The sequence below is a fragment of the Pleurodeles waltl genome, chromosome 3_1 (assembly GCF_031143425.1).
Source record: "Pleurodeles waltl isolate 20211129_DDA chromosome 3_1, aPleWal1.hap1.20221129, whole genome shotgun sequence".
Lineage (NCBI taxonomy): Eukaryota > Metazoa > Chordata > Amphibia > Caudata > Salamandridae > Pleurodeles > Pleurodeles waltl.
Genome location: NC_090440.1, coordinates 767,369,826 through 767,386,949, shown reverse-complemented (window position 1 = coordinate 767,386,949; position 17,124 = coordinate 767,369,826). Strand labels below are relative to the sequence as shown.

General features: G+C 45.5%; 1 protein-coding gene across 2 annotated transcripts in view; it reads left to right on the top strand.

The window, feature by feature from the left end:
* The window catches only part of LOC138284604 (alpha-1,3-mannosyl-glycoprotein 4-beta-N-acetylglucosaminyltransferase C-like), a 147,455-nt gene that overhangs the window by 121,060 nt on the left and 9,271 nt on the right, over positions 1-17,124 (top strand). For both annotated transcript variants that reach the window (XM_069223576.1, XM_069223577.1), the window contains one exon: positions 13,617-13,770. In XM_069223576.1, the coding sequence (XP_069079677.1) occupies positions 13,617-13,770 (154 nt within the window). The remainder of the gene's footprint in view (positions 1-13,616; positions 13,771-17,124) is intronic.

Below are 17,124 nucleotides of genomic sequence, written 5' to 3'. Positions count from 1 at the left end.
GTCAATTGTTCTATGACCTGCAGTGGATCAGATGTACTGTGCTGCTGAGGCTTGACTGCTGCTGCCCCTGTATGTTTAATTGCTGTCTCTTGGTCAATTGTGGAGGAACCATCAACAAAGTACACACCTGGTATAGGGGCCTCAGCAGCTTGACTGCAATCTTTGGAACTATGTGCTGCACAGTCATGTGCATCCTCCTCAGGGTTTAATATTGGGTGGGCAAAGAATGTCACAGGATTCACTGTATGACACTTGACAACCTTCAATGATGGTAGAGATGGTATTACCTCAATAACTGACACTGTATGAGTAGTCATCGTGGTCTTGACCATCTGATTAATAACAATTACTGCATGTTCTGCATTGAACGTCAAGGATGCCCCATAACTATGGGGGTGTTCTTCGGTACTGCAAAGGCTGCAGAGGCCCGAGCCTGTTCATAAAAATGATGTCCTTTCATGACTAAGTCCAGCAGCCCACTGAAGTATGCGATCAGGTTGTGCCCTACTAGATTCTTCTGTGTGAGGATAGCTGTCATCACCTGACCATTTCAATGGCAGAATAAATAGAACTCCTTGGTATAATCCAGAGTTCCCGGAGTATTTGTTATTTCACTTTTCAACTTCTGAAAAATGTCCTTCATCTCTGGTGTCAATGTTATCCTGTCCTTTGTCTTTTGCCTGTTTGGTAGCAGCTAACAATGTGGGCTATTAGCGTGCTATAGTCAAATATCAACTGCCTCACATAGTTACAGAGACCCAGAATCTTTGACAGTTTCTGGCTCTGTCATGTGCCAGATGGAGGCTGCCCTTTCAGGTGTTGCACACCTATCATACACAAACCGCAACTGTCCTAAATATTGGACTTCCTGGCCGTACTGAATTTTCTCCCTCTCCACTTTGTATCCTCTGTAGGAAAGAGTGGTCAGAAGAGATATAGCCCCTCATTATGACTTTGGCGGTCTCCCGCTCACCAAATCACAGGTACTGCCAGATTTTCACCACACTTTGGGCAGAAATCCAGCAGTAGTCGTGCTGGCGAGACATAATATGGTCTGGCGGTGTCCTGCTGGCAGGGCGCTGCCGGCGGTGGAAGCGCTGTATCCAGTTCCCTTATGGAAGACTTTCTCCCTGGACCAGGTAAAGTGATCGTCTGACAGGGGTAGGGGTTGCGAGGGTGGGGGGTGTAGTGTGTGCATGTGTGAGTGTGTAGTGTCTGCGTGTGTGCATGAATGTGTGTGTGCGTGGTGGTATGCGTGTCTGAATGTCAGTGTGTATGCGTGTGAGTAAGTCAGTGTGTATGCCTATCTGTAAGCAGTGTGTATGCGTGTCTCTATGTCAGTGTGTATGCGTGTGAGTATGCATGTTTGGATGGATGTGAGTATGCGTGTTTGGATGAGTGTGAGTATGCGTGCATGAATGTTTGTATGAATGGAGTTGTGAATGCGTGTATGAATGGAGTTGTGAAAGCGTGTATGGATGGAGTTGTGAATGCGTGTATGATGTTGTTGTGAATGCATGCATGTAAGTATTATTGAATGGGTGTATGCGTGGTGCGTGTGGGTGTCTGTGTGCATGTATGCGGGGAGGGGGCCACTATGTCAGAAGGTGGAGTGGGGGGGGCGCTACATCAGGAGGGAGGGTGGGGCGATGTGGCTGAAGGGGGGATGGGGAGATGGGGGCTAGTGCTTTGGGGTGGGAGATCTGTCTACCTGTGACAGGGAAGGAATTCCCTGTGACCGGTAGCCCTTCCACCATGGTTTTTGTGGTGGTGCTACCGCTGTGGAAACCATGCCGGAAGGCCGGCTCCTAATACTGTTGGCGGTCTTCTGTGGACTGCCTGGTCGGAGATGATCATCTCCAGTCCGGTGCCTCACACCACCCTGGCAGTATGAGTGGAGATGTGGGGGGTTGGCAGAGGAGTGGAGATGTGACGGTCTATACCACCAGCCTTTTGGCAATGGGATTTACCCTGGCAGTCAGAAGACCGCCAGGGTCAAAAAGACTACTATAGTGTCTTTTCTGCATTGTTGTTGAGTAGGACTATAAACCAATATATGTCACGACATATTGCAACAGAGTGCTGTCACACTGAAAGTTTGACAGATTACTCTTTATTGCTCTGTTGAACATGCTGGGGGACTCACAATACCCTTGGGGAAAACATGAGTACAAGCAGTGAGTCCTGCAATATGAGAACACTGTCAGATAGTGGCTGTCTGGATGGAGAGGAATGCTGAAGAAGGCCTTCTGAAGATCAATAAGTGAGAAATACCTGGCATCCTGAGGAATATTCGTCAAGATGATGGAGGAGTCAGGGACAATTGGGAATTATGGTAATACTGTGTTGTTCAAAGGATGCAGGTCATGAACCATGCGCCAAGTATTGCCCTTAGCTTTCTTGACTAGGTAAATAGGAATGTTGCAAGAATACACTCCAGGGTAAATTACTCACTGTTCTAGCAATGCCAGTATAGTAGGGTCAATGCCCTCATCTGCTTCCTTGAACAGGGGATATTGCTTCAGTATGGGTAAGAGGGCACTTTCATTCAATGTAATCTTAAATGGTGCAGTAGTGCGGACAAAGCCAACATCATGGGGACCCTTAGTCCACAAGGTATTCTGGTACTGGTGACAGATCTGCTTCTTTTACTGAATCACACACTCTGCTTGGTGTGAGCGTTCTAACTTTTAACATAGTCCTTAGTTGCACTCTAAGCCGGAATCAACAAGAAACTCATCCGCAAACTACAAAAAAAACAGAACTCCGCCTCCAAACTGGTACTTGACCAACCTCAACACTGCCAAATCTCACATCACCTGCGCACACTGCACTGGCTTCCCATAGAGAAAAGAATCACCTTCAAGATCCTCAACCATGCACACGAAGCCCTCCACACCAGACCAGCCTACCTGAACCAGCGACTCAACCTCCACAGGACCCTACGCTCAGCCCAGCTCTCTCTCTCAGAAGTACTCCGCATCAGGAAAACCAAAACAGGAGGACGCTCCTTTTTCTCCCTCGCAGCCAGCACCTGGAACGCCCTTCCTCTCCACTTCAGACAAACCACCTCCCTCCTCAGCTTCACGAAATAACTGAAGACATGGCTTTTTTAAGAACCACAGGTGAACGCTGCACTCCCCCCCCCCAGCACCTTGAGACCCTAAAGGGTGAGTAGTTGCGCTTTAAAAGCATTGATTGATTGATTGAGTGGTATGTCTTCCTGAAAGGTACACCTCTTTTCTTGGGGTCATCTTAAACAGTGGGTCATCCAGTATCTCCTTAATCATCTTTCCTGGGTCAAGAAAGATGACACATGCCCACAGAACATGCCACTTCAGCACCTTCCATTGCCTCTTTCTTCTCTAATTTCTGCTGCACCAACTTGACTGCTGTTTTCACTGCTACTTCCTGTTTGCCTTTTTCTTTCTCTTGCCTTTTCATCCCCTGATCTCGTTGTATCCCATTCTGGAGTCTGGCTGGTCATGGGTGCTTTCAATTGTGGCTGCTCAAGCTCTGTAGCTCAGGATTTTTTACTTCTAGGGAGCACATCTCGCTCTCTTTCCCTTGCAATAGTTGGGCTAGGCAGTCTCCACATGCCCCTTGGGTAGTCTAAGTCAATGAGTGGTCTCTTTTGGATATCAAAAGTAGGGTGACTTCTTGGGTTTGAAGCAGTTCAACCATACTCTCCACACACTGATGTATGGATTCTATCCTGTCCGCTAATTTACCAAAACTTCTCTGAGTTTGCCCTGTAAAGTCAACATCATACACTTTGCTCCTTACTACTCTCACTGCATGATAGTTCTGCACACTCTCTGGTGAGAATACAATGCCCCTTCTCCTTCTGCCAAGGGGGTGGACTACCTTCAGCCCTTCTATGCTCCCTTACTTGTCATATTGGCTGTCATGTTGTATCTACAGTCCTATGCACATAGTCTCTCCACCCTGCAATCCCCAATGTTCCTTTGCTGTGGGAGAACACCTGTTCTCTAATTACTCTACGTGTAGTATCTCTTTTCTGAAGCAACTGCGCCGTTGTTGATAAAATATGTGATTGATTATTACTATCCCCTGAACTTTGGGCCAGATGTTTCAAAAGTGTTTGCATTCGCAAACGGTGCGAATCGCAAAAATCTGCCGTTTGCAAGTGCAAAAACATGGTCTGCGATGCATGAAAGGCATTCGCAGACCAAAAATAAGAAATCGCAAAAATTTGCGAGTCACATTTTGCGATTCGGTATTTCCAGTAGGAAATTGCTAGGTGCAAAATGTGATTTGCAAAATCCAAGTCGCAAATAGATGCATCAAAAAATCGCAAATTGCGATTTTTTGCAGAATGGCATTTTGCACATGCAAAACCAGGTGGTAACCAGGTGCAACCTATATAAAAAGGCCCAGAATGCCTCAGCCTCTTTTCCACAATGGCTGCACTCTACGTCATGGCGAGGAGGATGAGGATCTTGGCAGGTTTGAGGAGAGGGAGGAGGAGACAGGAGCGCATTTTCAGAGTGCGCATTACACTTTTTGACCTGACAGAGGAGGAAGTATATGAGAGGTATAGGTTGAACTCAGCCATGATACTTGATCTGATAGCTAAGCTACAACCCATACTGCAGCGCAGAACATTAAGGACTCACAGCATACCCACCCATGTGCAGGCATTATGCTCCCTCCACCTACTTGCCTCAGGGAGCTATCAAGGGGTCATAGCAGCAGCTCGAGGGGTTTCACAGAGTACCCTCTCCAGATTTGTCAATGCATTTATCAACGCCATGCTAAGCAAACTCCAACAGTACATCAGATTCCCCCACACCCCACAGGAAATACAGCATACAAAAATAGAGTTTTACCAGATAGCACAGTTCCCCCACGTCCTAGGTGCCATAGATGGCACACATGTGGCAATCTGTCCACCATCAGCCACAGAGTATGTGTACTGAAACCGTAAATACTGACATTCCATGAATATTCAGGTGATATGCAATGCCTCCTATATCATAACTGATCTCGTGGCCAGGTACCCAGGGAGCACACATGATTTGTACATCTTTCACCACAGCGGGATTCACACAAGACTGCTAGCTGGGGAGTTTGGTGAAGGATATCTACTAGGTAATGTCACTCTGTACACTGGTGCATAGATGGCGAACCCATGTCAGATGGCTCAGTTACTCATCACACCCTCTGTCCCTTCCAGGAGACAGGGCCTACGCAGTGCGCACCTACATGATGACGCCCGATCCTCAATCCCACAACACCAGCAGAACGGAGATACAATGCAGCACATAGGGCAACCCGCAATGTGGTGGAGTGCACATTTGGACTGCTGAAGAGTCGCTTCCGTTGCCTCCACAAAAGTGGAGGGGCACTACAGTACAGTCCAGAGACCACATGTAGAATAGTGGCTACTTGTGCAATCTTGCACAATATAGCTACAACCAGGGGCACACCTATAGAAATCAATGACACTGAATCAGATGAGGGTGACGATGCCATACCACCTCTACAGACATCAGACAGGACCAGTGCAGCAGAGCGAAGGCAAAGGCGTGCCGACATCACACACAACCATTTCAGACGTGAGTATGAATGACACAAATCCACTGACAACTGTACCTGTGGTGATATAAATTTATTACCTTACGTCAAGTAATGTATGATTGAGAAAGAAATGAAACAGGTGATGTCACAAACACAAATAAACTAATGAACAGAGTCATGCACTATTCCCTCATAGTGGCAACAGCAGTGTAATGGCGGCAAGAGTCACTTTTTTCTCCCACGCACACCACTCAGGTGCCCAGTTAAGTCACTGGCACCTCGATTGTCATCCTTCAGTGGCAGTACTGTGCCTGGCACTGCGCCGTCTGGTGTCTGCTGCTGGTACGGCAACCCTACTGAGGCTTGAACTGTCCTCAGGGTCCCCCAAGGCTAACTCACTGGGAGTGGCAGATCTTTGTCCCATTATGTGTTCAATCACATTTGTGATTTGAACTAGTCCCTGGACAACGTCCCTGCTGGTATGTGCAGCCTCCACTTGTGCCGCCATTGCGCGACGGGCGATTAATGCAGTGGAATTAGCCATCCTGTTGGAGGACCTGCAGTAGCTGCCAAACATTGTCCGGAATCTGTGCTCCTGTCTGCGCCGGCTAACCCTCTCATGGCGCAGCTCTTGGCAGAGGTCACGGACAGCACTTGTTAGGTCCCTGGTGTCCTCTGAAGCCTGCACCTGTCCCTCACGCAGCTGTAAAATGTTGCCTTTTAGTGCGTCCAGTTGGCGATGCAGGCCCATCATGTTGCGGTTGTGTACTTGCAGGTTTCGGTCTAAACTGAGGATCCGCTTATTTTGCAGACGCTGCTGCTGCAACATAGCAGCCTCAAGGCCCCCGAATAAGGACGGACTCTCACCTGCCTCATGATGTTGTTGCTGGGACTCTGTCGCAATCCTGCGTGGTGCTGGTGTTGGGTGACCCCTGCCCTCCAGAATCTGCCTGCGCCTGTCTGGTGCTGACAGTGTGCTTGGCCCTTCCAAGTGCTCATCAGAGTCGCCGCTGAACTCTGGCAGTGGCAGTGCCCTGGGCCTGCGGCGGACATTGGCCATGTGGAGGGACCCACTGGTGTTTATGTCCGAGGGCTGATGGGTGTCCGTCTCCCCTACACATGGAGATGGTGTGGCTGCTGGGCCTGGCCCACCTGCAACAACAATATGCAGCATGTCAGTTCTGTATGTTACATTATCTGTCAAAAATGGCAATAAAGGTACAGGTACTGCTCTACACGGTGTTGTGTGTGTTGTGTTACCTTGGGTGTCACTATACTTCATTACATTATTGTGCTACTGTCTGTACTAGTTTGTGGACTGCCACTCCCATAATGCATTGTTGTGCTGCTTCTAAGATGTGGACTGGACTACTTCACACACTGCTTCACATTACATGCTAATTCCTAAGGGGCTTTTATGCATACACATATAGGGTTCCTAAACATCATTGCACTTACCTTGGCTGGTACTTGGTGTGCCGGAGGTGTCGATGTCTGTGACCCCAGTCACAGCTTCAGGGAGGAGTGTGGATTCCACCAGGTCCTCCAATGGTGTGGATGGTGCTTCTGTTGGTGGTCCGCCACCTGTACCCCTGGCCTCCGCAAGTCTCCTTGCCACCCTCTCCTTTGCACGGGAGCGCAGGTCGTACCACCTTTTTTTAAATTTCCTCTATGGAGCGCTGTGCCACTCCATGGCGCAGATTTTGGATTGGATGTCCAGCCATATCTTCTCTTTTCACTCTCAGGAACCTGGAGTGAGCTTTTTCCGAACAGGCGGTCATGGCTCCTCACCACCTCCTCTGTCAGGACCTCAAGCTCCTGTTCACTGAATTTAAGCTTGCGCTTCCTTTCAGCCTTCTCCTGTGCTGGGCCTGGGGTCTCCATCCTTGCTCAGGTGTTTCTGCTCCTGCTGAGTGCTGCTCTGTGTGGCTGGGCTGCTCTCTCTCAGGATGCTGGTTTGGGTGTGGCACCTGAACCTGCCTGGGAGGACTCATTTCCTGCTGGTGATGTCATCAGGCTCCTCCAGGTGTGCATTCTCGAACTTTCTCACATTTTGCAATTTTTTACCGATTCGCAAACAAATCGCAATTTGCGAGAATGCAAATTGCGATTCGGTAAATGAGCCTTGCAAACCACAAATATCGATTTTTAAGAATTCGCTAATTCCGAATCGCAATTTTGTTACATGGCCAATTGCGACTCAGAAATAGCGATTTCTTAATAATCGCTACTTGCGATTCGCAAGCTCATGTTTTCATACATATGGCCCCTTGTTCTTTGCTCTTATCTTGCTGAGGAAAGGCTGGACCTAGATGCAATAGGAACTGTACCTCTAATTGCCCTGAAAACTAGGGGTCCCTACCATAGTTTTCTGCCTAGGAGTGCTTGTCCTTTTTAGCTTCGGTATTTGTGGGGTTACCTTTGAGGTCACTGTCGGGGAGTGTGGAGGGGTTCCAATTTCAGGGTTCTCAAACCCTACTGAGGATTCTTGCAGTTACACTAGTGGGTGTGAGTGTCATATGAGGGAGTGGGAACAGACAGAGTTTTAGGGTATCTCCTTGTGAGGAGTCGTTTGCCATCTCACAGAATAGTCTCCATAAGGCTATGGTGGTTTCCCTTTTCTTTAATTTGGCTCTTGCATATTTACTTCTGAGGTATGTGGCTGACAACATTCTCAATTATCCTATTGTTGAACGTTCCTTCTTTTAACAAAGGATGCGTATGCTTTTGGGTGGCTTTAAACCACTCCAGGCTATACTTTTGTAATTTCTTCTTCACTGGGGAATACCTTCTACATATGCTCTAAGGGGTCTCCATAATTAGGCATATTTAATACTTTAACTTGTATCTATTCTGCTACCAGATGAAATAATAATTCACAAATCTTATATTGGTAGTATTTTGTCAACTTTTCAACTTATTGTTTCAAAACATACATTCAACTTTTAATTTTGCTTCACAAATTCTACGGGACACATTACACTGTAAACTTTTCGTTTCATTCAGTGTATATTCAAAACAACAGTTTGCACTTTAAATAACACTACACAACAACATCATACTGTGGCCACATTTAATTCAAATATGGATGCGTTCACCTTCAGTCACACACAAAAAATACAATTAAAAATTCTAATCTAGGGCGATAATCAAATCTCTAATCTACTTTTCAGTAAATGGAACTAGCAACCCCTGGCCACCTTCCTCCATGCCCTAGGGGGGATTATTTTCAGTTCATGTATTTTAGGAACCACGGAAAGACTCCCAGACATTAGGTCTAAGATTGGAAATTGTTTTCAGATTTTAACTGCTGATAAAGTTTAGCAACACCAGCTTTTCAGCTGCCCCTCAGTGTCAAATGGAACACATATTGGCACCTTCCAATTTCCAGGTTCCCACTTAGGCCACTTCCAACCCATTGTTGGGAATCACAGATTAACTAGTTATATAGGCTCCTTGTTGATTGTACAACATATGTACACAATCCTCCCCCAAAAAAATATCACATGTGGTACCCTTCTGTTTCTTCCTACCTAAAATCTTATATATACATCATGTTTATATCTGTGTTTAACGTTGCCAATAAGAACACGTTAATTCATCAGGTGTCCTCACCTTAAAAAGACAGCAGTCCCTGGATCGTTCCCAACCGCCATGCACAGGCAGAACTTCAGCTTAAACAAGGCTTCTGCTTACCTCATCAAAATGTGCACACTGGTCTCTCTGAAGCAGGGGGTAGGCGATTTTCCAGTGCCAGCCATCAGGTAGCGGACAAAGGAATCTCTTGGAATCCGGCCTGTGAACTGTTGCGGATTAGACAAACATTCTCAACTCAAATAACAATACAGACGCTTCTTGGCAATTCAAAGACAGTATTTCCTGTTGCGCAATATTTTCTACATCATGTTTATTTTTTACGTTTCCTACAACATTCTCTTCCCTAAACTGGAGCAGCTCTGGGCTGTCCTGGTGAATATGCATATGTTGTTTGAGGTCCTGGGTGCACAGATGGAAAAGGCATTTGGCTTAGTTTTTTTCCTTTTTTTTGCCCTTCTTTCTCTGCAGCCTGATGATATCATGGCTGCAGGTGTGCCGAGTATCAACAGAGATTCTGAGCTTGACTTCATCTGCAAGCTAAGTAAGGATACTAGTCATGATGACTTGTTCGTAAATGATGCATCTGGTTTGGAAGCTGGTGCAGGCCAGCAAAGGGAGCCAGTAGATATCCATCAGGATAGGGTGGTAATTGTATTGTGAAGAAGCCAAAATTAGAATGTATATGTAATTCAACACTGGATAGGGGAATCCAGCCATTTTCCTTAGAGGACAATGGAAAATGTTTAACACAATTGAAAAAGGTGTGTGTAGTCTACTGAACATGTCCAACCCAGATGTAAATACTGAGTTGCATTTTAGACATGTGACTCAAGTGCTCCGTATTTAGTTAAATATGATCCCCAGAAACATTTTCAAAGGTCTTGAGCATATTCTTTAACCATTCACATTGTTAATTACACCTTCATACTATTGCCTTCTTCATGGATATAAACATTTAGGTATTGTGTACTACAAAATGAGTTGCCATTTCATTAGTGCTACTCTTCTACATTATATGCCATTTCATTAGTGCTACTCTTCTACATTATATGCCAGTTAATCGACCAACAAATCAACAAACCAAGCGTTTATTTTGGACTAAGATCAAATCAATCCATGAAACATATCTATTTAACAATTTATTTTATGTACAGCGTAGCAGTAGTGTCTGTGATGATGTACACAATATGTTTGTGGTAGTTCCTTTTGTGCATAACTATGCTAAAAGTGAAGAACTCACACATGTTTTAATTTTCAGTTTGATTCATTTGAAACTTTTGATCATTTCTAATATTGTAGTCAAAGGTTTATATTTCCAGATGTTTCGCCAAACAGTTTTGCAGTACGTAGAAGAAACTGATATATTCACATTTTACATTTATCAAATGTTAACATTAAACTGTAGCTGTAGACATTAGTGTCCAGATTCACTAACATTTGATGCAACGCAGCAAGATAATGTGCTGCACTGCATCAAATGAAGATGGCCAGGAATGCCCCATATTTTATAAGATATGGCGTATTCCTGCTTTCTCTCTGCCCTGGCGCACTGCGTACAGCCTAGCCCCAACGCAGGCACCCTTTCGCTATGGTGCAAGGGTGCCTACATTACAGAGAGGATTATTTCTGTGCAGGAAAAACAATCCTCCAAGACATTTCTTCTTTCTATGTGTGCTGCAGAATGCAGCACGTGTAGAGAAAGGGAATAACGAGGAGGAACTAACATACTTCTCCTTCTTACACCTCTGTTGGGATAACATACATTTTGACACATTCCCAGTTTTACTGTTCTTAGTAAATCTGGGCTTGCGCCAGCATCCATGGGTGAATGCATGGGAATGCCCACACTCCACCCAGAGAATGCCTTCTCAAAGCAGAGTAGTACTAGAAAGTGACTTGGGCTGCTTTGTGTTACTGTAGATCTACTAAGCCAGGCAGAGCTATGCCCCTTGGGCTGGCCACCCTTCCTGAAGGGGAGAGGATATGGCTAGATTGAGGGCCTTAATGGAGGCCACCTTCAGAGAGCAGAGCCTAGACACCATGGTAACGGAGCGAGCTAAAGAATGCATGGAATGTACTGATTTCATTAGCAGGACTGCTTGTCCGGCCGAATCATAAATTTAGAGTGCCTTGAGCCTCTTTGGGGCGATGAGGTTATTTAACTCCTGGATGCAGGCCTAACACTCTCTTTCTCTGGGGATTCAGCAAAGAAACATTGCATTGTGGGGCTTATTATATCTCACTTAAGGGCTTGTGTTGCTTGCGTCGCCTTTCCCAAGGTCAAAGTTTATTGTTGAAAAACAAAATAATAAAGGATTTGATGCACTGGAAATTTGCCCCAGTGCGGAGTGGTCATTAATACTTTTTGACTGTTTGGGATCAACTTAAGGATTTAACTGGTGGTCCCAAGCAGGAAAATATGATGTCATAAACGGGCTGAACAGAACAAACAGTCTAGTGTACATCATCTGATGGTTCAATGTCAGATGGGCTGTTGGTCAAAAGATTCCACTGAAGGAAACATGACGGTTACCTAATAGAGTGGGTACACTATCAGTTTGGCCGCCAAACACTAATTATGCTGCAAAGTAATAAAATCTTCTCTCACAGGTTTGCTAACTCGAACAGGTGCATATTTATAACTCTTGGAATTCTCAAAAGATTTCCAGGTTCTCAAAATGTTGCCATATTACACCTGGAATCCTGCAACAGTCTCAATTTCTCTTGCATAATCCTGAAAACGTTTTGAAAATTCTATTTCTCAAGCGAAAACAAGTATATTTTCTCATGAAGAAACAAAGATCAAATGAAACCACACCTGCTAACTTTTTACATTTTTTTACGTCCTACCCAATTTTTTTGTGGGGGGGGGGCACCATTCCTTTTCCACCCTGGAAAAAACTTTACTATTGATCTTGCCAGGAGTAAATCTCTGACCTTTTACAGAGTTGGAATGTCTTGAAGAGGTGTTTACTACTCAAAATCGTTTACGTTTCTGGGTGTTCACTAACTTTTGAGACATTTCCTGCTTGGAATGCTTTTAACACAGCAGGAAATTTGCTCACATGGAAAAGCCTCTGTGTAAGTATATCTTTTACAAGTAGAAAAACGTTGGTGAATTCCTGAACTAATTTTGCTTTATGAAACGAAAGTATTTGCAGATGTAATTTAAATGTGCACCGCAAATAGCTTTGTGACCTTGACCCAAATTGTTAAAAAGTTTCATTCTGTTATGATCCTGTCTTGCAAAGAACCTCATTTAGAGTTGATTAAATCAGGAAAACATTTTTCCCTATGATTTTGAAAATGATATAGGCCCTCATTATGTCTTTGGCTGTAAAAACTGTGCCCCTCTGCGGTGACAGCCGCCAAAAGACCATTGCCATTGCTACCATGCGTCCGCCATATAGCAGACAAATAATACGGTCTTGCAGTGTTCTGCTTGCGGACGCTGCTGGCAGTAGCAGTGCCCCGTCCAGTCCCCTGCCGGACGACCCCCTGGATTCAGGTAAGTCGGATTTCCAACAGGGGAGGGGCGTGCGGGGTGTTGTGTGTGTGTGGGTGTGTGTGCATGTATGTGTGTGTGGGTGAATGCGAGTGTGTGTGTAGGGTTGGTTGCGTGTGGGTATGCATGTGTGCGAATGCGTATATGCATGGAAATGTGAATGTGTGTCTGCTTGTCAGTGTGAATGTGTGTACGGATGTGTGCGTGAATGAATGGATGCATGCGTGTATGTGTGCTTGTATGTCTGTGTGAATGAGTGTGTGCGTGTGTGTGTGTGTGTATGGAGGAAGCTTGGAAGGGAGGGGGAGCGTGGATGAAGGGGTGGTGGGTGGTATCTGGGGAGTATTGGGGGTTGGAGGGGGTGTTACGAACGCCACGAAAACCATGGAAGTAGGCCCTATCAGTGACAGGGAATTCTTTCCCTGTCACTGATAGGGAAGGAATTCCCTGTCACTGATAGGGCCTCGAAAACCATGGAAGTAGGCAGGTCATGATACCACTGGCGGCACAATAGCAGCCGCCGGGCTGGAGATTTATATCTCCAGCCCGGAGGCTGCTACCGCCATGGCGGTCGGAGTGGTACATTCAGCCAACCCGCCAATGTCATAGTGTGGCGATAAGTACCGCCAGCCTGTTGGCGGTACTACCGCCACATTATCTCTGACCACTGAGGTCATAATGACCCCATAGTGGAAATATATCTTTAACATATTTAACATATGATCTTACTTGAGAGCCTGAGAAAGTTCCATCTCACTTCAGTATCCAAGGTCTAAACACCTGACATGCAAAGATGTTATATCTCGTTTTTTGTCAGTCTCTCCACTGGCATATTTATGCTTGTAACAGCAATCCCTAAACCCTACATTTGGCACATTTTGAACCGACATGGACACAAGCATTAGGATCAAGTGATTGGAACACTTTTGCATATCTTATGGTTATAACTGTCATATATTTCCTTCTTAAGGATGCTACTGCACTGGGCCGAATGGTAAAAGCCAATTTTCCTGAAATATCATCACACAAGATACATTTTCAACACTTTGATGTCAAAGAGGAAATTATGAACCTTCTACCTATTCCTTACAAATATATGCAGGGGTATCGGCCCAGCAGGAAAAGTGAGTATTGATTCTTTTGTTACTTTGAATACAAATGCATGTTTTATATTTCTATATCTATATCTATCTATTGTTCTCTCTCACTATATATATGTATATGTATACATATATATATATATATTCACTAAAAAACAAAGGTTACAGGGACTTTACGGTTAGGTTGAGATTTTACACACAAAAAAACATACAAATGCAGAAGTTATAGTTATCTCAAGAAACTATAGCTTGTGCCCTAAAATAACTATAACTCGCACCCTCGCCATGCACAGTTTTCTCATCAATAATTGTATTGGAGATGTTGCAGGGATGTTATCAATGATGTCATAGAAGATGTCATGACTAATGTAATTTTTGGGGTAACTAGCAGTGCATGGCGAGGGTGAGAGTTGTAGTTACCATAGGTGGGTCAGGTGAGGTGCAAGGGCTTCAGTGCAGGTTTGCATCGAGCCTGTGTTGCGTTGCGTCAGTCCTGGTGAAGTCCACAGCTGGGCTGGCAGATCATCTTTAGTTCCACTTTCAAGCATCCAGGACTGGAAGGGCACCACTTGGTGAGCTAGCATTCATAGCCAGCAGAGTCAAGTTGCAGGAATCAATATGAGTGGATCCCTTTCTGTCCCTGAGTCTCTAATCCTTGTAGTCACTTTGGTGGTCCATTTCTATCTCACTCAGGCAGCAGGGCAGCAAAGCAGCAGTGCAGTATGGCAGCAAAGCAGCAGGGTAGCAGAGCAGCCCTTTATGCAGCAGAGCAACACAGCAGTATTTTATCTGAGCCTTCCGCTGGTTTAGAAGTAATCTGAAGACTTGGGTCTGAAAGCTACTTATAGCTGGTGACAGCTTTGAAGTGGGAGAAGCTTTTTGAGTCCCATCCTCCCAGAAATGTCTGGTATTGCCTGTCTCCCTATCCTGTTCCCAGTCTGTCTGGGGGCACAATAGGCTTGTACAAAAGTCCTTTGTGTATGTGCTGAGCTAGTGCCCTTGAAGTGCAAGAGTAGTAGGTGGCAATTCTGCCCCCTTTCAAGTCCGAGATTGCCCATCCTGCCATCACACAGACTCTCGATTCTGTCTGGAAGGAATACAAAATGGCAAACTATACTTAGTCATGACCCAGGAACAGGCTGTAGGCACCAAATAGTTGTGACAAGAAAATGCCAACTTTTTCATCATGCAATTTTCTGAATTGTGATTTAAAATCTGACTTTACCATTACAGAGGGCTTTAAGCTGCAATTCTTTAGACATCACATTCGACATTCCTATCTGCTTCCAATTAGAAATGTTCACTTATGAAATGTAATAAGGTAACCCTATGTAATCCTATGGGAGAGGTATGCCTTACTGTAAAACATATATATAAGGGTTTTTTCACTACTTAAATGTACATGCCCAGCTTTTTAAATAAACACAGAGGCAGGCCCTGTAACAGTGACTTAAGGGAAATAAATGTGCCAAGGAGACAGCATAAACACTTTAACACTGGTCAGCAGTGGTAAAATGCAAAGAGTCCGAGCAAAAACCAAATTAAATAAGATCACCAAAAATGGGAGAGGGAATCAAAAAGTTTGGGGGGAGATCACCTTGAGGCTGACAGATCTAACATGTGTCCCCCCAGCTGAAAGTGAGAAGAACTATCCAGCCTCGGGGGAATCCTCATCACTAAGGTGGAAGAACCTGAACAGACCATCATCATTGGAGTGGTCTGACCCAGGACAGTGTCCCAGGACATTGTTCCACGGTAAAATCCATTCCCTTTAGAGTGATGGAGCGCCTCAACAGTTTTGGATTCTCATACCTCATTTGCATGAACCACCTGAGTGGCCTGTGGTCTGTCTGGACCCGGAAGTGAGTCCCAAACAGGTATGGCCTCAGGTTCTTCAGTCTCCAGACCACAGCAAAGGCCTCCCCCTCTGTTCCTGGGGAAGTAACCTCCTACTGATTAAGGCTACAGTTTGGTCTAGACTCGCCTCATTCAGCTGTGAAAGCACTGCCCCTACACCGTATTATGAGACGTCAGTGTGTACAACAAATGCCAGGGAAAAGTCAGATCCTTGAGTACAGAGGCTGTAAACATGGTCTTTTGAGGGTATCAAAGGCTTTCTGACAGGCCTCTATGTAGATCACCTTCTTTGGCTGCTTCTTCGAAGTCAGCTTTGTCAAGGGGGCAAAAATGGTGTCATACTCCTTGATAAATCTCCTGTAATATCCAGTGAGGCACAGGAAGCTCCTCACTTCTGTTTGGGATTTAGGGAGCTCCCAGACCAGGATGGCCTCTCTGTTGGCCTGAGGGGGGCGTACACCTTGCCCCCTCCCAAAGGTGTCCCAAGTATGCAACAGACCCTGCCTTATCTGGCACTTGCTGTCCTTGATAGTCAGGCCTTCCTGTTGCAAAGCCTGAAGCACTTCTTGGAGGTGAAACAGGTGATTCTCGCTACTGCTACTGAAGACAACTATGTCATCCAGACAAGCAGAAGTGAAGGCCTCCATCCCAGCCAGGACCAGATTCAACAACCACTGGAAGGTAGGAGGGGTATTCTTGAGTTCAAAGAGCTTTAGCCTAAGTTCAAAGTGGTCCTCTGGGGTAGAGAATCCTGACCTCTTTTTGGCCCCTCTGTTTTAGGGCAATCTGCCAGTATCCCAAAGCAATTTTAAAACTACTCAGGAACAAGGGAAGCCTCTAAGGGATCTATGAGCTCATCACCTTGGGGTATAGGGTGTTCATCACTCGTCATGAATTAATTGAGCCCTTGTAGTCCACACATACCCAGATTTCTGGGGTGGCACCCAGTGGGGAGGTTTTGGGAACCAGCATCACTGGATTGGACCAGGGATTACTGGATTGCACAATCACTCCAGACTCCAGCATCTTGGAGTCTTCTTACTGAATGCTAGCCCTCACATTGACAGTCTTTAGATCTTGTTTTTGACAGGTGGACTGTCACCAGTATCTATGTCATGCAGGGGTGAGAGCGGACAGTGAGGCAAACTGTCCAAACAACTAGCCGCAGTCCATCTGGTGTTGTAAGGTCAGGGTAAGAGAGAGGTTGACACCTTCTACCAGCCCATCTTTTACTTTGGATAACAGGAGGTTGGGGAGAGTTTAACTCTGTTCTTCTACTCCATCATCCACCACCAGCACCATGGTGACCTCAGACCTCTTCTAGTGCGGCTTGAGACGAGTGGTATGGAGTTCACTTAGGGGGTTCTGTGGGTCTTGAGGTCCATCAGGTAGGTAGCCTCCCCCTTCCTCTCTTTCACTTCAAAGGTCCCTGTTAAATGGTCTTGGACACTTGGACTCTACCAGAATGCCTTCTGGTTGTACCAGAGTTTCATGACCTACTGGTTGCATTATAGGCTCTCA